The sequence below is a fragment of the Hyperolius riggenbachi genome, chromosome 10 (genome assembly GCF_040937935.1).
Source record: "Hyperolius riggenbachi isolate aHypRig1 chromosome 10, aHypRig1.pri, whole genome shotgun sequence".
In the NCBI taxonomy this organism is placed as follows: Eukaryota; Metazoa; Chordata; class Amphibia; order Anura; family Hyperoliidae; genus Hyperolius; species Hyperolius riggenbachi.
The window spans coordinates 136,209,584-136,236,034 of NC_090655.1; the positions used below are offsets into that span (position 1 = coordinate 136,209,584).

The 26,451-nt window shown below is 42.0% G+C and overlaps 1 protein-coding gene across 3 annotated transcripts in view; it reads right to left on the bottom strand.

The window, feature by feature from the left end:
* The window catches only part of UNC5B (unc-5 netrin receptor B), a 267,170-nt gene that overhangs the window by 49,206 nt on the left and 191,513 nt on the right, over positions 1–26,451 (bottom strand). For all 3 annotated transcript variants that reach the window (XM_068258272.1, XM_068258271.1, XM_068258273.1), the window contains exons 2-6: positions 20,484–20,705; positions 14,820–14,963; positions 13,601–13,704; positions 5,495–5,675; positions 1–161 (exon numbers count right to left, since the gene is read on the bottom strand). The exon at positions 1–161 is cut by the window's left edge and continues 7 nt beyond it. In XM_068258272.1, the coding sequence (XP_068114373.1) occupies positions 1–161; positions 5,495–5,675; positions 13,601–13,704; positions 14,820–14,963; positions 20,484–20,705 (812 nt within the window). The remainder of the gene's footprint in view (positions 162–5,494; positions 5,676–13,600; positions 13,705–14,819; positions 14,964–20,483; positions 20,706–26,451) is intronic.

Sequence of the window (26,451 nt, forward strand, 5' to 3'; positions counted from 1 at the left end):
CATGGTTGTGCAAGTAAGCTTCTGAAACGGCTGTCCATCACAAAAAGTGCCTCCGTTCAGTGGGGTTGGATTAGTACACATTCTTGTCCTCTTTTGGATACCCCGACCACACGGATTGTTGCATGGTGACCATTCTGACCAAGATGACCATCCACCATTCACTAATACAGGAGAAAAACAACACAGATGTAACCTTAATAAGGTAACCATTTTATATCTCCATCTCATAAGGTAAAAAAAAGAAAAAACAAACAAACATGGTGTAGACTAATGACTTCTGAAACTTATCAATGCTAATAGCACACAGAGAAGAAAAATCAGCAGAGAAAAATAACAATTGTCTTAACTAATGACTTGAAAATATTTATTACCATCTGGTATGCCACTGTCCAGCTTGGAAGATTCTATGCCACCCACCGTCGGCTGGGTGGAATTGGCACACAAACCCCATTAACAGGTGCTATGGTTATTATAAGCAGATGTAATTAATTTAGTATATTGAGAGTTGCTAAGCGGTACTTAGTTTTATTTCCCAGACATCTGCTACTTGAATTGCAAGCTTTGTTGTGCAGAAAACATTAACCCTAATCAGTCAGTGTACTGAGATTACTTGCCTCTATGAGTGCCAAAATTTGCCTCAGATCTATCACTTCTTATGGAGGTTTCTGTTCTAAATGAACCATCAAGTGTCATTGCTAATCAACAGGGGGCAATCAATGAGCAGGACAATGAAGTAATTGGAAGGAAAATGCAAATTGATACAATCTTTTTTATTAAAAGCAAACTCTTTGATGCCTGCCATTCATTACTGGATGGTTTCTTTAATGTTTCTATGCAAATATAAAAGGATGGAGGAGGGCAGCCTCTAAAGAAAAACAAGGACCATATGAGTGGTGCCCTTAGCAAAGTAATTAGAAAGTATCTTTTAACTGAATTGACTACAGTAAACTGATGACCTATTTTCAGTTATTTGGATTCTTATTTTAAGCTGTTATTTCCCATTTCCCTAGTAGGGCTTGTTTCCACTACACATGCTCTTCTGCATTTTTCAGTATGCATGCATTTTGCACGTTAAAAGTATGCTTCACTGTACCTGTTAACGTGTGCATTTAGTGGTGACAAACTGCATGCAGTGCATTACCATACTGCAACCTGTAAACCGCAACCCTACTGCCGCACTGTGAACGTCGCATAGGTGGTGCATTGCAGTGCAGTAATCCACGTTACTAAGTGCACATTACCCATTGTGAATGGGGCCTTACTCTGTAATTTTCTCAAAAACGGCCACTTGTGTTATAAAATGATATGAAAATAAGACCCTTGCTTATGTAATTTAAATTAATGTAGGCACTGCTGAAAATAATGGCACATTTGTGCATATGGGGGTTCAGGTTAAAAGTGCCCTGATTTTGAATTTCAGCATCTTAGCCATTTATGAGGAAAAATCAGGTGGCTCCATCTACTTGGAAATACAATAATATTTAACTCTAGTTGCTCGTCATACCTTACCACTGATTGTTTGAATGGAACTAGAAAATCTACATGTTCTTTTTCTGCAAATGAATATACTGCATAGTTAATGAAGGTTAAGTGAGGTGGCTGGACAAAAAAAATGTCCCAGAAAAAGATTATTTTTAGGCAAGTTAAGATTCTAACGCGCCTCCAAAGTCTGAATATTGTGCAGGAATTAGAGTCACCTCTGTCAGTTTTTCATATTTTAGCCACATATACAGGAAGGTTTATTTTGGAGAAATATACCAGCTGTGGCAGCTTGCTTATGGTAATTGCAATACAGAATGAAAGTGACTGCAGGGTTTTGTATGTGACAGGGACTAGCTGGAGATTACAGGCAGAAAATATTTCTGTACTAGACATTTACAGACATTTCCAAAGACACGGATGGTGGACCAACTTAATGTGAAATTATAAGTCTAAGGGAGTCCATACATTGTTAAAATTTTGGCATCCATTTGATCATAGTAATGGAATCTAACAGAGATTGATGCCAAAACATGGCCACCTGATTGACACACTACATGAGAGGCCAGACACATTTCATGGGAGGCCGCCAGACACATTACATGGGAGGCTGGCAGACACATTACATGGGAGGCTGGCAGACACATTACATGGGAGGCCGCCAGACACATTACATGGGAGGCCGCCAGACACATTACATGGGAGGCCGCCAGACACATTACATGGGAGGCCGCCAGACACATTACATGGGAGGCCAAACAGATTACATGGGAGGCCGCCAGACACATTACATGGGAGGCCGCCAGACACATTACATGGGAGGCTGCCAGACACATTACATGGGAGGCCGCCAGACACATTACATGGGAGGCCAAACAGATTACATGAAGTTTACATGATGAAGTTTTCATGATGAAGTTCTCATGATGAAGTTTTTTGACCCAATGAGTGGTTATACACCACTGATCTGTTTTTAACCATTTTTTAAATAAACTGGTACACTTTTACGCGATGTGGAATTCGTTTTTTTGATTACACAGACTGGGAATAGCCGAGAGAGGACTGCCAGAGAGGCTGCGGGGTGGCCAATACCCTGAATGCGAGCATTGGCCTTGGAGGCCTAGAAGTCTGGTGAGTCTTTCCCCGAAGGGGGGGCTTTTTCATTATATGACATATTTGCTGTGTTTAAGAAGGAACAGGCAGAGAAGAGCGCTTAACCATTTCACTGAAGAACATTACATGGGAGGACAGACACATTACATGGGAGGCCAGACATTACATGGGAGGCCAGACACATTACATGGGAAGCCAGACACATTACATGGGAAGCCAGACATTACATGGGAGGCCATATCTCCTATGACTAGCTGAGTAGCTCAGCTTCTGTTTGAATCAATCACTGCAGACTAGGTGTCATGTGTATGTGCACTTCTTGATTGGCTTACAAGCAGCCTGCAGGCTCTATATAAGCAGCAGAGAACTGTTTGGGAAGTGAGTTTCTCCTGTGTGTTTGGTAAGTTTAAGAGCAGTTGGGGACAAGCTCCTGGGTGTGGCAGATCCAGGGCTTGGCTGCGCTCACATATGGTGTTGCATGCTGGTTCTGGGGCCCCGGGTAGTGAGAGTTCCTGGGGCCCCAGGCTGGCTTGTGCACCATTATTGTTTTTAAATTTTAATGTAGATTCCCATGCAGTTTAGTTAGGAGGGGGGCAGATGAGAGGGTATATCCTGCACGCTGGTGCCCCCTGCTGGCCATATAGCCATTGTCTATATGCAACTGAAACCCTCTCCTATGACTAGCTGAGTAGCTCAGCTTCTGTTTGAATCAATCACTGCAGACTAGGTGTCATGTGTATGTGCACTTCTTGATTGGCTTACAAGCAGCCTGCAGGCTCTATATAAGCAGCAGAGAACTGTTTGGGAAGTTAGTTTCTCCTGTGTGTTTGGTAAGTTTCAGAGCAGTTGGGGACAAGCTCCTGGGTGTGGCAGATCCAGGGCTTGGCTGCGCTCACATATGGTGTTGCATGCTGGTTCTGGGGCCCCGGGTAGTGAGAGTTCCTGGGGCCCCAGGCTGGCTTGTGCACCATTATTGTTTTTAAATTTTAATGTAGATTCCCATGCAGTTTAGTTAGGAGGGGGGCAGATGAGAGGGTATATCCTGCACGCTGGTGCCCCCTGCTGGCCATATAGCCATTGTCTATATGCAACTGAAACCCTCTCCTATGACTAGCTGAGTAGCTCAGCTTCTGTTTGAATCAATCACTGCAGACTAGGTGTCATGTGTATTTGCACTTCTTGATTGGCTTACAAGCAGCCTGCAGGCTCTATATAAGCAGCAGAGAACTGTTTGGGAAGTGAGTTTCTCCTGTGTGTTTGGTAAATTACATGGGAGGCCAGACACATTACATGGGAGGCCAGACACATTACATGGGAGGTCAGACATTACATGGGAGGCCAGACACATTACATGGGAAGCAAGACATTACATGGGAAGCCAGACATTACATGGTAGGCCAGACATTACACGGTAGGCCAGACATTACATGGGAGGCCAGACACATTACATGGGAGGCCAGACACATTACATGGGAGGCCAGACACATTACGTGGGAGGACAGACACATTACGTGGGAGGACAGACACATTACACGGGAGGCCAGACACATTACACGGGAGGCCAGACAAATTACATGGGAGGCCAGACATTACATGGTAGGCCAGACACATTACATGGGAAGCCAGACATTACATGGGAGGCCAGACACATTACACGGGAGGCCAGACACATTACACAGGAGGCCAGACACATTACATGGGAGGCCAGACACATTACATGGGAGGCCAGACACATTACATGGGAGGCCAAACACATTACATTGGGAGGCCAGACACATTACATGGGAGGCCAGACATTACATGGCAGTCAAGACACATTACATGGGAAACCAGACATTACATGGGAGTCCAGACACATTATATGGGAGTGTAACGCTAGTTTGATTTCCAATAGATTACAGACAGATTTCCAAAGCTTTCAGCATGAAGTATGTGGGCAGGCAATAGATCCCCCTCTGATTAGATCAGAAAGGTATCTACCTGATCGTTGATCTGGTTGCAGATCAAGAAGAGAATAGGAACTCTCTCTCTTAATGCACTGAGCACATTTCATTCAGAATCACTTGCATTGTCTCCATACATCTAAATCAAAGCAACTAGCTCTGTTTGGGCCATCTACTTATCTCGGACAAACAAACTAAAAGGCTCTAAAGGTGCATACACACGTCACCCATTGGGAATCGGGACCCAATCCCCTAAGCTGACATTGCTGTCTGGCCTGTACACGCTGACAGCGGGTTCTGTTGCAATGCGGGGGGTCATGTGGCATGTGGGGGACTGGAACAGACAATGCGAACGGACACTGCAAGGATGTGTTGATCCACCAGGTGGATCGCTCTTGGGTTGGAGGTCGGCTACAGATATACACACGCCTAACGATTGGCTGAGGCCTCAACATAGGTGCTTGTTTAGACTTTTACTGAACTGCATTTTGCATCTAATACGTAATCCTCATAACTTTTTCACATAAGTAAATGTGTTTCTTTCTTTCTTTGTTATGTTTGTGTTAAATAGCCTAAAATCTACTGTCAGCCTATGGTGAAAATTCAGCTGAGGATGCTGAAACTGAGACATGTTAGATTTTATTAACCTACTGCTACTGTATTATCTCCAATGGAAATTCCTAGCAGAGAAAACTAGATGCATGACAAATTAACATTGCTGTACTGAACAGTGCTGGACTTTCATAAAAGAAAACCTGGAATGCTTTGCAAATTGGGTGTCATGAATGCAAGCTTCATCAAATTATTACTTGTTAAGTGTATATGAATAGCTAGGAAATCAATTAAAAGCTGCAGTTTTCTAACTCAAGAGAGTCAAGACAACTGTATATAAGCAAACATTGGAAGAAAGCTGTGGTGCTTTTCCTAGGCTTGGCAATCACATGAAAATAAAGACTCACCATAAACTATGACAGTTGCCGTGGTACTTCTGCGCTTAGCAACAATATTCTTAGCAACGCAGGTGTAGTTGGCTGTGTCCGAGAGACGCGCTTGCTTAATTATGAGATTGTGGTCAATTGTTATGAGGTAATTGGTGTCTTGTGTGGGGTCAATTATGTCTTCGTTTTTTAACCATTCCACCTAATGCGTGAAGGAGGGGATAGGACAGGGATGAGAAGAGATATACATCCAAATGACACATAATTAAAAAGAGAATATAGCACTGGCTTAAATATCAACAACAATTACTCATCTTTGAACTGCAAAAGCCTGGGGATTATTGCAAATGATTGAAAAGGTTAAACATGTCACAAAGCAATCCACATTAATTTTGCATTAAGCGCAGCTTTCAAGGCACAAGACAAATATGCAGATATCGTGTGCAATAACCCTTAAAATAAGAAGGTAATGGCTTCTCTAATTCAGTGTAAAAGGCTACAGACTGGGTTTGAAATTTATCAGACTACTCCAAAGCTTGGCTTGCAATGTTAATTACATTCCCACTGAAGAACACAGTGTGTAACTGGCCAATGGCTGCTGCAGGATAGTGAAAGGATTACTCCCTTCAAAAATAATGTTAGCTTGGGTAGTGGACACAATTAACATACAGTATATCTAAAACTACAGACTTGGATGCAGTTGGTCACCAGTGTTAGTAGCACTGACAGTGTCGACAGAGTTGAGCAGCAGGAGTCCTCTTGCTATGGGGGAATACAGTGGGAGATCTGATTGGTACTTCACAAGCAGGGTCAGAAACAAAAAAAGATCCCTTGTAAGGTGGGTAAACTGACTGAGCGCCTGAACAGATCTGCGTGTCAGCACATGAACTGCATAGACTCCGCAAAGGGAGATTTGTATGTGTGCTTATTGCTGTTATGGCTACAAGTAATCATGTTTTGGATCATTTGCCATGTATGGAAAGGACCATCACCCACGGAAAGGCATCAATGGCTGCAGACTGAAAACATACAGAAAAGGAAATTAGGTATTTTGCACTCACGAGCATCTCTCCACTAGATCACTTTGTAACCACTTATGTTATAGTAAGGCCTTATACATGTCTAATAAAAAGTAGTTACAGTAGTGTTCTTAGTTTAATGATCTTTTAAATTGATCCCAAACCCTGAGTTCGAGATTAAAATAAGATACTTACCTGAAGAGAGGAAAGCCTTAGGACCCTATTGAGGCTTACCTCGGTGCTCCAATGTCCCCCATCGCAGAGTGTGGCTCCCCTCCCACTTCTATGGTACATATAACTTGCAATAAATTAATTTCTGTTGTTTAACCTCTTTGGGACCAAGGATGTTAGAGTTACGTCCTCTGTGTGGTGGTCTGTGTGTGATAGGACATAACTAACATCATTGAAGTTCCCCTGCTCCCGACGCGATCCCACTCACCCAGTGGGGGAGAATCAGCTGTCATATGACAGCTGACATCTCCGCTCACTGATCAGGAGCCATGGCGATTGGCTCCTGATCAGGTGATCACTACGATTGCCGCCGATTGTAGAGATCACTGAAGCGCAGCGGCTGAAGAGGAAAAAGAGGATCTACTCACCTTCCTGACGTTCCACCGGTGATCCTGCCCCCCCACCCCACCCCCTCCACTCTGCCCGGCATCCATCCTCACTCTGTTGCAAAGTTCCAGGTCCCAGCTTGATGAGGTCATCAAGCCGGGACCCGTAACTTAGCAGCAGTGAGGGGCTGCATGTCGGGGAGAGAAGAGGCGGGGAGAGCTGCTCATCGCAGGACCCAGGGAGGTGAGTAATTGCTGCTGCCTGCACAAGGGACACCTACCTATACGGGGGACACCCATTACTAGCTATCTATACTAGGGATACTGCTGCCTGGCTATCTAAACTGGGGACACTTAAACCAGGCAAGCTGCTCTAGTCCCCAAAGGGGGTTAAGTGGCCGGTCCCCATGTGGTCAAGTTAATCTCCAGGGCTTCCTTAAAGTAGGATGAAACTCCATATTGAATGGAAAAAAAATACAATATATTTATTTAGCTTACCTATCCAGTTGTTTTTAGTGTTTTGTACTGTCAGATTTGGTACTGCCAGATTTAAGAGAGATAGGATATAAAAAAAACAATAAAAAATAAAAAAAAGAATACAATTTCAGCTTTTCTTCCCATTGTTACTGTTCCTCTGTGATTCCAAAAGTGAGAACTTCTGCCCCCCTCCTTTTTAAACTAGCTCAGTGTTAATTTACAGCTTATTTTACAGCTTACTGCCCTACCACACCAAACATTACCCAGATAACAGACTTGAACTTCTTCAAAGGGGGAGGAGATTCAATGACCTTCATGTCTTAAAGAGACACTGAAGCGAAAAAAAAATGATGATATTATGATTTGTATGTGTAGTACAGCTAAGAAATAAAACGTTAAGATCAGATACATCAGTCTAATTGTTTCCAGTACAGGAAGATTTAAGAAACTCCAGTTATCTCTATACAAAAAAGCCATTAAGCTCTACGACTTTCAAAGTCATGGAGAGGGCTGTTTTCTGACTTTTATTATCTCAACTGTTAGTTAACTGTTTACTTTTCCTCTGCCAGAGGAGAGGTCATTAGTTCACAGACTGCTCTGAAAGAATCATTTTGAATGCTGAGTGTTGTGTAATCTGCACATATTAGAGAATGATGCAATGTTAGAAAAAACACTATATGCCTGAAAATAAAAATATAAGAATATTTTCTTTGCTGCTAATCTTCTAGTAATTATTCATAGTACACAACCAATTCATTATATCATATATTTTTTTTCGCTTCAGTGTCTCTTTAAGGCACGTACACACGCCTGATCTCTTCAAATGATGGGTCGTCAGTTCTGACGACAGTTTCCCAATGTGTACACCCGGTCAGCAGGCTGATAAGGTTGGTTTACACCAATCCATTGAACGGATCAGTCAAAACCAGCCTCATCAGCCTGCCGACAGACTGTACACATGGGAAAACTGTCGTTAGAACGGCCGCCCCGTGGGCGGGTCTAACGACCCATCGTTTAAAGAGATCAGGCGTGTGTACGCACCTTAAGTGTATTTTTCTTATCTGAAATGGGAAGTTTCTGTCATTTGCATTTTTAGATAAGCTTGCTACTGTAGCTTAAAAAAAATACTTCCCACAATCCTGTTGACATCGCACAGTTCGGCACAATTCAGCACAATTCAGCTAAGATACACAGACCAGGTAAAGGAAAAAAAAAAAAAAAAAAAAAGAGACATATAGGGACCTATTTTTGAAAATAGGAGTTTACATTTATATGTAGGGCACTAGATATTTTTAGCCATTTTTTTCTTTTGAATGTTACAATCCCCTTTAACCACTTAAGCTCGAAGGGTTGAAATTTTTTTTACATCCAAGCAACTTTCACCCCCCATTCATTTGCCAATAACTTTATCACTACTCATCACAATTAATTGATCTATATCTTGTTTTTTCCGCCACCAATTAGGCTTTCTGTGGGTGCTATATTTTGCTAAGAGCCACTTTACTGTAAATGCATTTTAACAGGAAGAATAAGAAAAAAATGGAAAAAATTCATTATTTCTCAGTTTTCAGCCATTATAGTTTTAAAATAATACATGCCTCCATAATTAAAACTCACGTATTGTATTTGCCCATATGCCCCGGGTATTTCACCGTTAAAATTATGTCGCTATCACAATGTATGGCGACAATATTTTATTTGGAAATAAAGGTGCATTTTTTCCGTTTTGCGTCCATCACTGTTTAGAAGCCCATAATTTATTAAATCATATTGATATACTCCTTTGACATGAATATTTAAAAAGTTCAGATCCTTAGGTAACTATTTATGTTGTTTTTTTTTTATTATTATTATTGTAATTTTTTTTTTTTTTTAATTTAAACTGGTATGTGGGTATTTTTTGGTGTGGGAGGTAAACAGGGTGTTTTTTAATATCTTTATAGGTTTATTCTTAAAACTTTTTTTTTTTGGGGTGTAATTTGCTATTTGGCCACAAGATGGCCAGAATCAAAAAGTCCTGGGAGCGATCGATCTCGCTCCCAGGCAGAAGAAAGGAGACCAGAGCTCAGAAAAGCCGCAGCGTCTGAAGAGACGCTGTCGGCTTTTCTCCGGGGGGGTCCGATCAGCAAAAGGGATTTATAATCCCTTTCACTGATCGGTGGGCTAGCGGCCAGCAGCGGGGGCGCGCACGGGGGGGCCCGCGGGCGCACGCGCGACCCGCGGGAGTGCGCGCAGCCCAACTGGACGAGAAATCTCGTCCAGTTGGGCTTAAGTGGTTAAGGTGCACAACTACAGTGATAGCAATTTAGCCAATAAGTAAACCTAAACAGCTCCAGAATAACTTATTGCACAAAGCATACAAATAATGCCACTAAGAAATAATAAAGTGTGTTGACTTTACATCGGTGCATTTCTACAGTAATGTGTCTATGTGTATGAGGCTCATTGACTTTCTTCCTCTTTTTAGATATTTATCCATCAAAGCTTTGCAGGTGGTAGCTGCTGGATGCTAAAGCTGCTGCAATGATTTCTGGACCGCTTACTCTAATATGACAGCTATATTATATTTTTATCTACGGTAGCCAGCCATTTTTAAATGTAAGCAAAATCACTTTTTTTCTTTTTTCAAGGAATATCAGTAGAATTAACAGGCATTAGTTCACACAGCTAGGCAGATTATTTGTTGGACGATCAAAGACTGGAAGCAACCCAGAATCTTTGAATAAAACTTAAAGAGGAACTGTCGCAAAAATCTTAACATTTAAAACACATGCAAATAAGAAGTACATTTCATCCACAGTAAAATGAGCCATACATTACTTTTCTCCTATGTTGCTGTCACTTATAGTAGGTAGTAGAAATCTGACATTACCGACAGGTTTTGGGTTAGTCCAAGATTTATACACTGCTGCTGGCCAGCCTCCCTGCTCACCGTACACTTTTTTGGCAGTTGGACGGAGCAACTGCCATTCACTAAGTGCTTTTAAAGGGGTTCTTTCGCGAAAAAAGTAGGCAGTTAAAAAATGTGACAGATGACAGGTTTTGGGCCAGTCCATCTTTTTAAGGGGGATTCTCAGGGCTTTCTTTGTTTTCAACAGCATTTCCTCAACAGCAGTTTAACTGGCAAAATAGCAAGATACCAGCCGGCCTCCCTAATCACTTGCACACTATTATGTCAGTTAGATTTTGCAACTGTTGTTCAGGTATTGCTGTTGAAAACAAAGAAAGCCCTGAGAATCCCCCTTAAAAAGATGGACTGGCCCAAAACCTGTCATCTGTCACATTTTTTAACTGCCTACTTTTTTCGCGAAAGAACCCCTTTAAAAATAAAGAAAACGCTGAGAAACCCCAAAGAGAAGATGGGCTAGTCCACAATCTGTCGGTAATTTCAGATTTCTACTACTTACTGTAAGTGACAGCAACATAGGAGAAAAGTAATTTATGTCTCATTTTACTCTGGAAGAAACATACTTCTTATTTGTATAAGTTTACATCATGTATTTAAAATTTTTAATATTTTCACAACAGAGTTCCTTTAAGCCAATTCCATGACAATTATACACTATATCATAGAATAAAATAAAGTAACAGGGATGGACAATGATATGGCAATAATTACGTTGATGTAAATTTTGTGTTTATTTTAATCAAACTAATGCAGCTGCATTTGATTGGCCCATTTAAAACTGGATATATTTACATATCTTACGATATCAGCATAAAATCAAGCATAAAATGCATCAACATAGCATCATCATCTCATTGACCCTCCCATTATAGTACCTTTCAAGCTAAGAAGAGGCTCAGCAAAAGCACAAATTGCAGTACAGTACCTGCTTAAATCATGCTGTGTTGGAAGATTAATAATAATAATTTCATAAGCAAATCTGCCTTCTGATACAGCACTTTCATATAATCAAGAAAGAACTGGAATGTACACTTTATTGTTGAAAACACGCACGCACGCACGCACACATTTCTACTTTACTGTGTGAAAGCCCCTCTACATAGCCTGAAATCATGTGACCCGAATGTTAAAATTATTAATTTTAATGCTGAAACTGATTGCAATTAAATGAAAAGAACTATTCCATGCAGCAATACTTTTTTTGGATTAGTTATAATAATATCGTGAGCATGTCCCTTTTGGAATCTCAAACTTAACCCTCCTGGCGGTATGAAAAATTCCGCCAGGAGGCAGCGCAGCAGATTTTTTTTTTTTTTTTTTTTTTTTTTTTAAATCATGTAGCGAGCCCAGGGCTTGCTACATGATAGCCGCTGCTCAGCAGCATCCCCCCACCCACTTCGATCAGGAAATCCCGTTCAAAGAACGGGATTTCCTTGAGGGCTTCCCCCGTTGTGACGTCATTGGGAGTCCCGATCCACCCCTCGGCGCTGCCTGGCACTAATTGGCCAGGCAGCGCACGGGGTGTGGGGGGCCGCGCGCCGCAACGGATAGCGGCGATCGGTGTGCTGGCGCAGCTAGCAAAGTGCTAGCTGCGTCCACCAAAAAAAAATTATCTAAATCGACCCAGCAGGGCCTGAGCGGCACCCTCCGGCGGCTTACCCCGTGTCACACACGGGGTTATCGCTAAGGAGGTTAAAGGGACATCCAATAAGAGTCAGTGCGTGTGTGTGAGAGAGTGTGTGTAAACTGCTCTCTTTTCCCTAAAATAGGTCCCTATATGTCCCCTCATTTTTTTTACTCTGTTTTTTATCTGGTCAGAGTGCTTTTGCTGAACTGTGCAGTGCCAACAGAATTGTGGAAAGTCTATTCGTTTTTTTTATTAGCTACAGTAACAAGCTTATCTCAAACTGCAAATAGCAGAACCTTCCCATTTCAGATAAGATAAGGACATTATGAACAGGGAGGTAATTGAACCCCCCCCATCTCCTGTTATCTAAGTGATGTTTGCTGTGGGCAGGGTACAGTCGTCTGTAATATAAGCGGTAAAGTAATACTGAGGTGAGTTTAAAAAGAAAAGGGCAGAAGTGATGTCACTTTTGGCATCACAGAGAAACAGTAAATATGGAATATCAGAAATATTCCTTTTTTTTTCATATCAAATTTCTCTTAAATCTGACAGTGAACACTAAAAAACAGGATAGGAAAGTTAATAAGTATTTTCTTATTGAATGATTTGATTTAAAGTGACTCCGAGCTCAGAGTAAAAATAAAATTTGAACTTACCCGGGGCTTTCTCCATCCCATCTCTGGTCGGGACGTCCCACGCCGGCCTCCTGGCTCTTCTCCCGGCGGCTGTCCGCATAGCGCGGACAGGCCGGTCCCCCGGGCGACACTGGCGAGTGTCGGGCCTTCTCCTTCCGTATACGTCACGAATGACGTCACACGCCGGCCGCCGTGCGGCATGACGACGGCCAGCGTGACAGCACGGCGCATGTGTGATTAAACCGCGCATGCGCCGTGCTATCACGCCGGCCGCCGTCATGACACTTTAAATTTTTCAGTTTATATGCAGTTTCCTCCCACTTTAATACACTCAATACAATCTGATGAAATATGTGAATGTCAAATGTTAAAACAGCGCAGAAGATTTGGGTGCAGCCAACACCACTGTAGACAGTAATAGGAATAACGGCTATTGCGGCAAACAGTGAGCAACATCAGCGCCGTCAGAAGACGGAGTTTAGGTAACTTTTAAAACACTGTAAGGCCTCTTGCACACTGCAAGTGATTCCGATTCCGCTTTTTAATCAGTTTTTACATCCGATTCAGATTCTGATTTGCAGTTTGCTCCCTGCACACTGCAAATCGGAATCTGAATCGGATGTAAAAACTGCTTAAAAAGCGGAATCTGAATCGGAATCAGTAGTAGTGTTCAAGAGGCCTAATTCGGCCACCAGCAATAGCTGGAAGCTGAATTACATCATTCCCCACCATCCACGTCGACCTGGAGGGAGAATAGTAATTAACGCTGCCGGGACTTGTGCAGGAGCAGGTTAAGCCGTATATTGGCTGTATCCTATGTCCAAGTCTTCTGGCGGCTATTTCATAGGTACGCATAAAAATAATCAGTCATTAGATGAAAGCTAACACAGTATATATGACTTGCCTCTGCAGGTGGAATGCCCTCAGGTGGCCGACACTGAAGTAATACTTCCTGCTCTAGTGGTACTTCTTTACCCAGCGGCTCCTGGTCAAAGTTTTTTCTCAAAACTGTGAACAAGACATAAAAAAGCCTTATGTTAACACATAATTACAACAGTTACTTCTATAGTTTGTTTAAAATATAAGGCCCCCATTTACACTTAATCAGTCCCATTTACACTTAATCAGTTGGTACGCTTTTTTTATTTCTTCTCCATAGCAGTGCATTATGAAAAATCTTACAGTTAAAATGCGTATAGTGTGACCTGAGCCATTGGAAAACATGGGCATTACTTTGAAAATCAGTTGTCCTTTCAGGTATAACTGAGAGCAACTGATTAAGTGTAAATGGGGCCTAACTGTCGGGCATAAAATCAAAAATCAATTCTTTATTTTTATCTGGTAAACAAGTAATAAGAATGCTAACCAGGCAATCCAAAAGTTAAAAATCACTATTAGATTTCTTGTTGATAAAGGATCATTCCCCAGTTTACCTGACTGTTATTTGGTACATTGCCACATAAAAGAAGTTGCAGGGCATGCTGGCCTGTCTTTTTTTGCTTCTTTACTTTCCCCTCAGACTTAACTAATGCAGCCTGATTGGCTGAAGTCGGTTTCCCTCCCGTTTTCCACTCCCACACCTCTGTTCCTCTCTGATTGGCCAATATTTCTCATGCTTAGACAATGCACTTTCTATTGCAGAGCTGGGTGGGAGTGCCTGAAGAGGAGGAGGTTGGGCCTAGCATACACAATCAGGCAAGAGGAGAGTAAGGAGGAAATGACATCAGGAGAATCCAAAAAAGGATTTTATCTTTTTTTACTATAGAAAAATCACTAAAATCAAAACATGGACAGTGCAATACATATGTTATGTAAGTAGAGCAAGTATTTACTTATAGATGTGTTGTTTTTTTCCGAGATAATATTGCTGACAGCTCCTCTTTAAGTTTCCCTATAAAGAAGAAGCCTTTTTATAGCTAAAAATTCAGAACTTTGAGATGAACACTCAGCGAGTTTGACCAGCAGGCTTGGCGTCACTTTTGGTCAGTTACAGAGCTGCACTTTGTAAGTATAACCACAAGATGGTAATGTTGTCAACACAGTTGGTAAGAGTGAAAACTTGAAGACTAATATTCCCATTAACACAATTCCCAAAACGTTACAAAATGGAGATCATTACTTACAGGCTATTCTGACATAAGATCGCCGACTTTTGGTGGTTCCCGCTGAACTCCACGCAACACACTGACACCAATAATCCTCCAGACCAAACAGTTCTTCCACCTGCTGCCTGGACACTTCGATCTGGACCTCTCGCACCACCAGACCTGGAAGAGAGAAACATATTGTTAAAATATAGATTGCTACTTAAAGAGGCACAACGTATAGTAGAATGCAGTAAATTATCCAGGATTCCCATTTTTACAGTGATTTTTCCTTATTTCAGCATCAGAAACACTTCCAAAATCTATATTGACCTGGTCCTCCAAAAAATGTTTAGCCTAGGCTAATTAGCTATGCGGAATTCTCTCCAGGAATATTTTGTTCTGACTTTGAAACTCCCAGTAAAGAACATTCGGTAGAGATCGCCTGCCAGCAGTAATGTCGCCACCTGTGATAAATTTCAGAATGTAAATCTGGGCAAGGAGAGATTTTACAATGGGCAAACACTTCATTCTAAACAAGCAATTTCATTCATTACATTATTTTCACTACAGTTCCTCTTTCCACAATCAACCTTAAAAAAGTGCAAAACCCTTCACTATTATGTCTGTGTGAAGGCATCCAATGACAGCAAATTACACAGTGATGTATTGACCAGCATAAAGCAAATACAAAACAACATCTGCTCTATAGCAAATATACGTTCCCTGAGAAATGCAAAACGAATCATTTTATCTTGATTTTAGAGGCAGCCATCAGCAGGCAAGACTGACTGCTCAGCATCACCTCTGCAAAGTTTAACACTGCTGGGAAATTCTTCATTCAAAAGTTATTACAGTGAATACATTATAGTTGATTACCCATCACAATCACAGCCTGAGTTTACGCTGGCGCTATGAGCTTATTATTTAAATGTAGCAAAAGTTATTAGCGAGCAGAAGGTGGAGAGATGAAGCCTAAAAATATATTCCAGCTCATTCCGCCATGGTATACTAAAATCTATATTATGGCCTTCAATGACTTCTTAACAGTTAGAACTAATAAAGTAAGAAACAGAGCATATTTCTCCGCAAACGCAGAGGGCTGGAAAGAGTGGTCACCTGACTGGGAGTTCACCCTGAACATGTAGCATTACGGTATACACCACTGTATACACCATAGGAATTACATATTTGGTGGAGGCAACTAAGACTTGTTCAAAGAAGTGGAGTAGCCAAGTAGCTCTGGGCTCCAGTGCCAGAAAAAAGTTATTTTTATTAGGCCCCCTTAAGCACTCTACACGTAAAAATATAGAGCACCAAATCCTGCCCAAAACCGCCACATTGTCAGTTTATGATTACCATTATTTAAAACCCAAACACAGGTGATGATCGTATGATGAGCATAGCACCAATGAAGAGCTAATACAAGCTCCTAGTGGGCCCCTCTTGTTCAAAGGCCTGAATGTTGTACCAACCTCTGCCTCCCCTATTGCTATGCCACCACAGCATCAAAGCCTTTACCACTTAACAGCCAGAGGGTACACTGAGGGTTTGCTCAGATTTTTAGCAGACCTCCACTAGAGCTGACTCTTGAAGAGCTGAAACTTTGCTGCTTACCAGGGGCGTTGCTCGGATCCTAAGAGATCCGGGGCACTTTTGGGCACTCCGAACGGAAAATGTGTGTGGCAAACACACCAGAATGTGGGTGTGGTCGTGGGTGGAGCCAAATTTACACAAACTTAACATCAATCTAAGTAGGCTTGCACAACAAAATTTTGGATGAAGCCCCCCTCTCCATTAATGCAAAAAATAAAAATAGCATATCACATAAATAGGCAGAGTCACTTAAACATAACTAGGCAGAATAACCTGGATTCCGTGCTGGCTGTACTTGCATTCTGCTGGGCAGTCTGGCCTGCTGCCAAATTATCTTGTCTATTAATTGAGGCTCCACAACTCCCAGCATGACTCCATAGAAGAACCACAGCTCCCTACATGCCCTCATAAAGGCATCAAAGCACCCAGAATGGCACAACAGCATCCAGTATGCCCACATAGAAGCACCACAGCATCTAACACACCCCCAATTGATGTACCACAGCTCTCAGCATGCCCGCAATTGAGGCACCACAGCTGTCTCTGCTTGGGGGACATCCGGGGCACCCCAGAATAGATTCGGGGCACGTGCCACTGATCTTTGGGGCTAGCACAACTAGGAACCAATCACATGATCACTGTGATGCCCAAAAACAAGGGATTATGATTCCATGGCCCTTTATTGAATTAACTTTTTCTCCTACGTTTTCTAGAAGATAATTTTCCATCTTCTGTTTTAAATTACTTTTCAGCCCTCTGCAATTGAAAAGTACCAAAAAGCAGGTGAAAAATATTTTTTTTGTGATTGCTGGTGGCTTAAAAGGCATTTAACACTGAGAGGAAGGTGCCTGTGGATAGGGAGAGGTTAAACAGACTTCAAGCAGACCACTGTACTACCCCTGCTCAAGAAACCCTCCCTCGACCCCTCACTACCCTCCAACTACCGCCCTATCTCCTTCCTCCCTTTTGCCTCAAAACTCCTTGAGCGTCTGGTTCACAAACACCTGACCCAGTACCTCAATGCCAACTCCCTGCTAGACCCATTGCAATCTGGATATCGACCTGCCCACTCAACTGAAACAGCTCTCAATAAAATGGTCAATGACCTTGCCTTAGCTAAAGCTGAAGGCAAATACTCCATTCTTCTTCTCCTTGACCTTTCAGCAGTTTTTGACACAGTGGACCATCCCCTAATCCTCTAGTCCCTCTAGTTTATGGGCATTCATGACCTCGCCCTGGCTCTCATCCTACCTCTCCAACCGCTCCTTCATGACCTCCTTCAATGAGTCCTCATCCACCCCCAACCACCTCTTGGGAGTCCCCTAAGGTTTGGTCCTTGGCCCCCTACTGTTCTCCCTATACACATCCTCCATTGGCAAGGTATCATCTGTATGCAGATGACACCCAAATCTACCTCCACACCACTGAACAATCCACCACTGCCATGGACAAGGTCTTGTCCTGCCTATCAGCCATCTCCTCCTGGATGTCTGCTAGGTTCCTGAAACTAAACCTGGACAAAACGTAATTTATGATCTTCCCACCCCGGCCATCCCTGAACCTCCCAGATATGCATGTCACTTAACCACACTATCATTTGCCTCACATCCGAAATCTCATTAAGTCCTGCAACTTCCACCTCCATAAGATCAACCCTTTCCAGACCTCTGCCACCACCAAACTCCTCATCCATGTCCTCATAATTTCCCGCCTTGATAATTGCAATGCCCTTCTGTCTGGTCTTCCAATGACCCGAATTGCCCTGCTGCAGGCCGTCATGAATGCGGCAGCCAGAATTATCCACTCCTCCCATCGCTCCACCACGGTGGCTCCCCTCTGTGAATTCCTCCACTGGCTTCCTATCCAGTCCAGAATCAGATTCAAGGTACTGTGTCTGACCTACAAATCTGTCCACAAAACCTGGCAAACCTACATTTCCAAACTTACTTAGAGGTATACACCTAGCCGCTCATTCTGTTCCTCCAATGAACTTTACCTGACCGCCTCCCGCATCACCCAGTCTGATGCACGCCTCCAGGACTTCTCAAGAGCTGCTCCAACACTATGGAACTTCCTACCTCCACCCATTAGGGCAGCCTCCTCCTTCAACACAGCCCTCAAAACTCACATTTTCACTCTGGCCTACCACCCCTCACTGGTGCTCTAAACCCGCAGCTCAACTCTGGTCCCCTGCCTTTCGTGCCCCTAACTCTCCCTCTAGATTGTAAGCCTTCTGGCAGGGTCCTCTTCCTTGTGTGTCATACCTGATCACGCACCTCCATTACTGTACACCCATGCTATGCATTTGAGTGAGCCTAATCCCCATATTCCAGTGCCTGACTAAGCATTACCTTGTTCTTATACTGTGCTGCGTGAGCTGTTTTTTCTTGTATTGCTGTATTGTCTTATTGCTGTATGTCACTCCTAAATATTGTCTGTACCTTTAACTAATGTCCAGCGCTGCATAATATGTTGGCGCTTTATAAATACAATAAATAAATAAAAAATAAATAATTTAATTGGTGTGAAAATCTCACCTAGGAGAAAATGTGAATTGAAAAAGGGCTCAGGGTCCATATGCAATTTACTTCTTATCCTGAGTTTTCTCCTAGGTGATATTGTTACACCTCGTCAACAAAATGCTTTTTTCAGAGACTCTGTAACATAAAAAACATCCCCTAGGAGGTACTCACCTCGGGTGGGGGAAGCCTCCGGATCCTAATGAGGCTTCCCACGCCGTCCTCTGTCCCACGGGGGTCTCGCTGCAGCCCTCCGAACAGCCGGCGACAGACCCGACTGTCAGTTCAATATTTACCTTTGCTGGCTCCAGCGGGGGCGCTGTGGCTGCTTTCGGCTCCGAACTACACAGAAATACCCGATCTCAGTCGGGTCCGCTCTACTGCGCAGGCGCCGGAAACTTGCGCCTGCGCAGTAGAGCAGACCCGACGGCGATCGGGTATTTCCGCCTACTTCGGAGCCGACAGCCGTCAGAGCGCCTGCGCAGGAGCCGGGAAGGTAAATATTGACGTCATCTTCCACGGAGGGCTGCAGCGAGACCCCTGAGGGACGGAGGACGGCGTGGGAAGCCTCATTAGGATCCGGAGGCTTCCCCCACCCGAGGTGAGTACCCCCCAGGGGATCTTTTGACGTTACAGATCCTCTTTAAACCAAAATCAAGCAAGAAAACACTCAAAATAATTTTGATAGTATTTTTTCACCAACTTTTTGGTACTTTTTCCATCGCATAGTGCTGAAAATTAATTTTAAAGAGAAGATAAATTATCTCGTAAGAGAAAAACTCAGGAGAAGAAGTTAATTGAATAAAGAAATGGTGTGCTTCCATAGCACATTTGTAGTTTTCTAATCAAGTTAGGAGACAAGCTTCAGCCTGAGCATCAACCTACCTTTTCTTGTGTCCTCATTTACTGGGACAATGCAAGAAGAACTGGTATTAAAACAATATCCAAATGGCTTTCCAACAGCTAAGGAAATGACAATCTACCATTTGATCTCCGTATTTGATTTTGCATGCACAGCAAAAGGGAATTCCCCTGCTGGCGGTCCACTTTCTGCTATCTATATTTTATTCACATTTTGGGGGGGGGGGGGGGTGTTATAGAAACATGAGTTTAGCTTGGAAGTCCTATAAAGAGCATGAACAGCCTTCTCTCTCAGCCAATTTCCAAAACAGCTTTCATTGGTGTTTATTAAAAGTTGAAAAAAGGAAGGGTTAATATGAATACATATAATTCCAGGAAAAAGGGTACAAAAACTGTGAAATTTTCTAAGCAAAGCCTCTGATCCAAATGCACATATTCTGCTGTTTGTTTCATTCTGTTTTATGACTCGTGCTCGTCATTTGCTTTGTACTATTCTATTTTTCTAAGCCTTGTAAGAAATAATAGCTCCTTGGAGTGCTGTAAAACTGAATTGTATTGTATGTCTAGACTCGGATTTAACTGGGATATTTCTGTAATTCCCTCTTAATTTTTATATTGTATTGTAGCATTTTTGTTGGTTTCCTTGGTGGCAAAAAGTGTTCACCACACTCAAATACACTAGCATTTGTCATGGTAAGCATTCTACACTGGGAGAGCAAAGCCTTACCTGTAAGCTCATCAACCCTCTCCTTAGTGATGTGGTCATTCTGATTGACCCATTCTCCATTGCACTTGAAGTAGATCTGTATGGCTGGGTTGGCTTTACAAATAAGCTCTACAGGCTTGTTCTTTACTATGTAGGCATCTTCTGGTTCCAAGAGGAAATGTGGTAGAGATTCTGCTGGTGCTGAAGGGAAGGAGTCAGGTAGGACATCGCTATATTCTACTCCTTCAAAGAAAAGGAAAATAAAGATGTGGTGAATCATCAGAAGCTTTCAAGGTTTTTCAAAAACTAATTTATAATAAAATGTGTAGCAAAGTCAGCTTTAGGAGTTTAGGAGCTTGTCAACACGGAAATTTAAAAGAACTGCATTGTAACACTGCTATAGCACAAATGCAATACTTTAAAACGTCAGATCACAAAAAAATCCTAGGATTTACCTGTTCAAGCATTACAACTAGATGTTCAGTTTTCAACAAGGGCACTGGCTGGCACAATAGATTTATTCAGTTCAACCATGCAAAGCATAATGCTGTCAATTAACCCATAGCAACCAATCCGAATTACACTCTGAACAGCCTTCTTACAGTAGACTGTTCTAATTCCCACCTTGACTTCTCCAGAACTTGGAAAAGAAAGAGGATGGAATATAATACTGGGTCTTCAATGCAGCTTGTACAAGCAAATTTGGTTGTATTTCGTTTCGGAAATCTAACTGAATCAAAGGTGAACAGGAAAGCCAATGGGAGCTCCCCTATAACGAGCAACAGAAAAAGGCATGGATTTTATTTAGGTAATGGGAGTGTTACATTTTTGATAGAGCTGAGAAGCTTTAAAGCCTGCTATTTGTTGATGTTTTACTTTGGCAAGTGCCATAGTTGGCAACATTTCTCCTTAAAGAGACACTGAAGCGGAAAAAAATATATGATATAGTGAATTGGTTGTGTACGATGAATAATTACTAGAAGATTAGCTGGAAAGAAAATATTCTCATATATTTATTTTCAGGTATATAGTGTTTTTCTAACATTGCATCATTCTATAATATGTGCAGATTACACAACACTCAGCATTCAAAATGATTCTTTCAGAGCAGTCTGTGAACTAATGACCTCTCCTCTGGCAGAGAAAAAGACATTTGTTTACTTACAGTTGAGATAATAAAAGTCAGATAACAGCCCTCTCCACGACTTTGAAAGTCGTAGAGCTTAATGGCTTTTTTGCATAGAGATAACAACTGGAGTTTCTTAACTCTTCCTGTACTGGAAACAATTAGACTGATGTATCTGATCTTAATGTTTTATTTCTTAGCTGTACTACACATACAAATCATAATATCATAATTTTTTTTTCGCTTCAGTGTCTCTTTAAGGGCCCATTTCCTGACCCAGGCTCGGCGGCAATTCTGAGCCTGGGTTGAGGTATTTGCCAGAAGGGATCTTCAGTGAGCATATCTCACCTCCCCAGGGATCTGGGCACATGCAGCTCATCATCTCCCAGTTCTCCAAGGCTCTCCATCTCTCTGGTGAGATGGTCTCCTGTCACATGACAGTCGGCAATCTTACCCTAGAGACAGAGCCTCACCCAGAGGACAGAAGGAAGGAATGCAGCCCTGGATCTCAGGGAAGAAAAAAAATCCAGAAAGAATCATACTAGCAGGGAGGTTAAACCAATGTAGTTCAATCGAGTATTTCCGTTAAATGAGTTTTTCAGAATGCACTGCAATGCAGAAAATATATTTTTTCTGCACCACGCACTGCCCCGCATGTGAATCGCGATAAATGAAAGTCAATGGTCCTGCATGCAAATTTTCAATGCCAATTTTTGCAGCCATTTTCCCATCTAACATGCCTCTTTCTGTTTCCTGTGTAGTCAGTGTAATGTAGTGTTCTGGAGATTAAAATCAGATGCAACAATTTGCATTCCAAATGTGCATGAAACCGCAGGCATTTTCACAATAAAAATGCATGTACGCAACCATACTCAAATTATATGCAATACAGTGGAAATAGGCCCCGATTCGTGTCCCATGGAAAGCTGCTAAACGTGACATGAACTATCACAAAACATTTTTATTAAAATGACAAAGGGTCATAACATCTATTTTCATTATTGTGTTTCTGTTGGTGAGATGTCCCTTCCTACATCACATAGCCAGCACTGGATTCCTCTATGGTTCAAGGGGAATACTTCAAATGCCTGGTATTTCATTGTTGTTTACTCTGAGCATTGATTTGTTTAATATCATGTTAGGTGAATCAGTATAGGTCTGCTTCTAACTCGCCAGTACAAGTGAAATCACTCATGCTGAAAATGCTAAGGAACAAGCGATCTCCGCACATTACATTCACTTTTACTAAACATCCATTTGATGTAAAACAGAAAAAGTGTTCAGAGACCAAGAAACATTTCTCTTTTGATTTCTTCAACTGAGAAAACTGAGGCAACATTAAACTATCCGACAACTGGATAAAAAAATATAAACCACAAATGAGATAAAACAGTGGTACTTCTGTAGTCCTTCGGCTTAGAGACTAAAACGGGAAAAATATACAGTACAAAAATAAAATCAAAGATGAGAGCAGGGACGCTTGCTGGCTCGTTTAAAATCCATTTAGGGAAAATTGACTTTTCATTTCCAGTTTTAACACGGCACTAAGAGAAAGCGGCAGGACATTTGTCATAATCCATTAACTGCTCTTTTGGAAACGATGAATTAAACTCCGGGCTAATTTCTTCATCTATCTGTGTCTTTCCTTCACTAGCTGTCACCCTATCATCTTACCATTGACTGGCAGAGAGTTTGCACAACGCGGATGTCATTTTCTCTGCTGTTTCCCAATTGCAGCCAATCCTGGGGTAGCCAGTGTGAGCACAGGATGTCCTGCTGCTCCTACATGTACGTGGGCGACTCTAAAATAGAAAGTGACCCACAATGGGGCATCTCATGCAAGGTGGGTTTAGAACAATAAAACTGTATATTTCTGAACATTCAGATGACATATGAGCCAAATTGGTCTCTGTAAAATTAGAAGTGACATTTTAACAAGTTAATTGCTTTACTATGGAAGTTAAATATGGGGCTATTACAGCACTATTCTGTAATTTCTTTTGGCAATTTAAGTTCCAGGAATTAAATGATTTCATATTTATTTCATCCCCTAGACATAAATTACAGGTGAATTATTCACCATGGCAGCTCAACCATTCAAATAAATGGAGTTTTGGACTACCACTTTAGGATAGTTACAGTAAGTGATCACAACACTGGTCGGCACTGAAAAATATCAGATCGACTCTCTGTAGATAGGGCAATTTGAGTTTTAAAATTGGAAAATGCAAGCGGAAATCTAAATCTCAGATCACCACGCCTTATAATGTACCGTATTTCCCTTCATATAAGACGCTCTGAAATATAAAACGCACTTAGGTTTAGAGTGCAAAAATCAGGGGAAAATATATATATATATATATATATATATATATATATATATACACATACAGGATGGAAACTCAATGGTGGATGACCAAGGTAAGGCAGAGTTATTAAATGCTTTCTTTGCTTCTGTCTTCACAAAAGAAACAGCACTGTTGCAAACTACAGAGGCGGAAGAGTCTCAATCTTCTAACTGTAATATTAAATACTTAACGCAGGAAGAAGTGAAGGCAAGACTAAATAAATTAAAAATAGACAAGGCACCTGGCCCGGATAGCATGCATCCTCGGGTCCTAAGGGAATTAAGTTCAGTTATAGATAAACCCCTTTATCTTATCTTTTGTGACTCTCTTGCAACTGGCAGAGTCCCAGTGGATTGGCGTACAGCCCACGTTTTCCCATTATTTAAGAAGGGCAAAAAATCTGATCCAGGAAATTATAGACCTGTAAGTTTAACATCAGTTGTATGCAAACTATTTGAGGGGTTACTAAGAGATACTATACATGACTTTATAGTAGAAAATAATCTTATTTCTCAGCATCAACATGGGTTTACTAAAGACAGGTCCTGTTTGACTAACATGCTCAGCTTTTATGAGGTAGTGAATGCTAATATGGATATTGGGAATGCTGTAGATGTGATATACTTGGACTTTGCAAAGGCCTTCGACACTGTTCCCCACAAAAGTCTGGTGCAAAAGTTGAGGATGCAAGGACTGGGGAAGAGTCTGTGTTCATGGATAGGGAACTGGCTAATGGACAGAAAACAAAGAGTTGTGGTCAATGGATCGTACTCAAAATGGGAGACTGTTAGCAGTGGGGTCCCACAGGGGTCTGTTCTGGGTCCAGTGCTCTTCAATTTATTTATTAATGACCTAGTAGATGCAGTAGTGAGCAATGTTGCTATTTTTGCAGATGATACAAAATTGTGCAGAATCATCAACTCTCAGGAAGATAGTGTCATATTGCAACAGGATCTGGATAGGATGGCTATATGGGCACATACATGGCAGATGAAATTCAATGTTGACAAATGTAAGGTCATGCATTTTGGACGTACTAATGGTCTAGCACCATACAAAATAAATGGGATACAGTTGGGGACATCAAACTTGGAGAAGGACTTAGGAGTACTCATTGACAACAAGTTAAATAATCGTACTCAATGCCAAGCAGCTGCAGCTAAAGCTAACAAAATTTTGGGATGCATTCAAAGGGAAATAAAAACTTGAGATGCTAGTATAATATTGCCCCTGTTTAACTCTCTAGTAAGGCCACATCTGGAATATGGAATTCAGTTCTGGGCACCACATTACAAAAAAGATATTGCAGTTTTAGAGCAGGTGCAGAGACGAGCAACAAAATTGTTGCAAGGGATGGAAGGTCTCACTTATCGAGAAAGGTTAGATAAACTGGGTTTATTTAGTCTAGAGAAAAGACGCCTTAGAGGGGATCTAATTAACATGTATAAATACATCAGAGGGCAATATAATACCTTGGCGGATGAGCTTTTTGTCCCTAGGCCTTCTCAAAGGACTAGAGGACATGATCTGCGCATGGAGGAAAAACGTTTTAGCCATTTATTTAGGAAAGGGTTCTTTACAGTTAGAGTGATTAAGATGTGGAATGCATTGCCACAGGAAGTCGTTATGGCAAACTCTATACCTGCATTTAAAGGGGGCTTAGATGCTTTCCTTGCGTTGAAAGACATCCATGGCTACAATTACTAGGTAATGCCTAATGATGTTGATCCAGGGATTTTATCTGATTGCCATCTGTAGTCGGGAAGGAATTTTTCCCTTTAGGGGCTAATTGGACCATGCCTTGTAAGGGTTTTTTCGCCTTCCTCTGGATCAACAGGGATATGTGAGGGAGCAGGCTGGTGTTGTACTTTATACTGGTTGAACTCGATGGACGTATGTCTTTTTTCAACCAAAATAACTATGTAACTATGTAACATAAATGCACACACACACACACACACACACACATGCACACACACACACATGCACACACACACACACACACACACACACACACACACACTAGACCTGGTGCGTCCATATTCCAGGAGTGTCTTGTAGATGTTCTCCCCCAATTGGTGTCCTGTGTCCCCAGTGTGTGTCCCTTTGTCCCTAGTGTGTTCCCTTCTGCCCCAGTATGTCCCCTTCCGTCCCAAGTAAGCTCCATTCTGTCTCCAGTGTGTCCCCTTCTGCCCCAGTATGTTCCCAGTGTGTCCCGTTCTGCCTCTGTATGTCCCCTTCTGTCCCTTGTGTGCCCCCTTCTGTCTCCAGTGTGTCCCCAGGGGCACACATGCAGTGAATCCGGACGCGGCAGCAGTTCGTATCAGCAGGCGTCCATTACTCGGGTATTCCCTACCTTTGCCGTATAAAATGCAGGGATTTTTTCTCCCCATTTTTGGGGGAGAAAAAGTGAGTCTCATACAGCGGGAAATATGGTAGTTTTGTAAAATATTACTTACAATATGTTTATAATGGTGCATACACACATCCAATCTTGATTGGTCAATTTTACCAC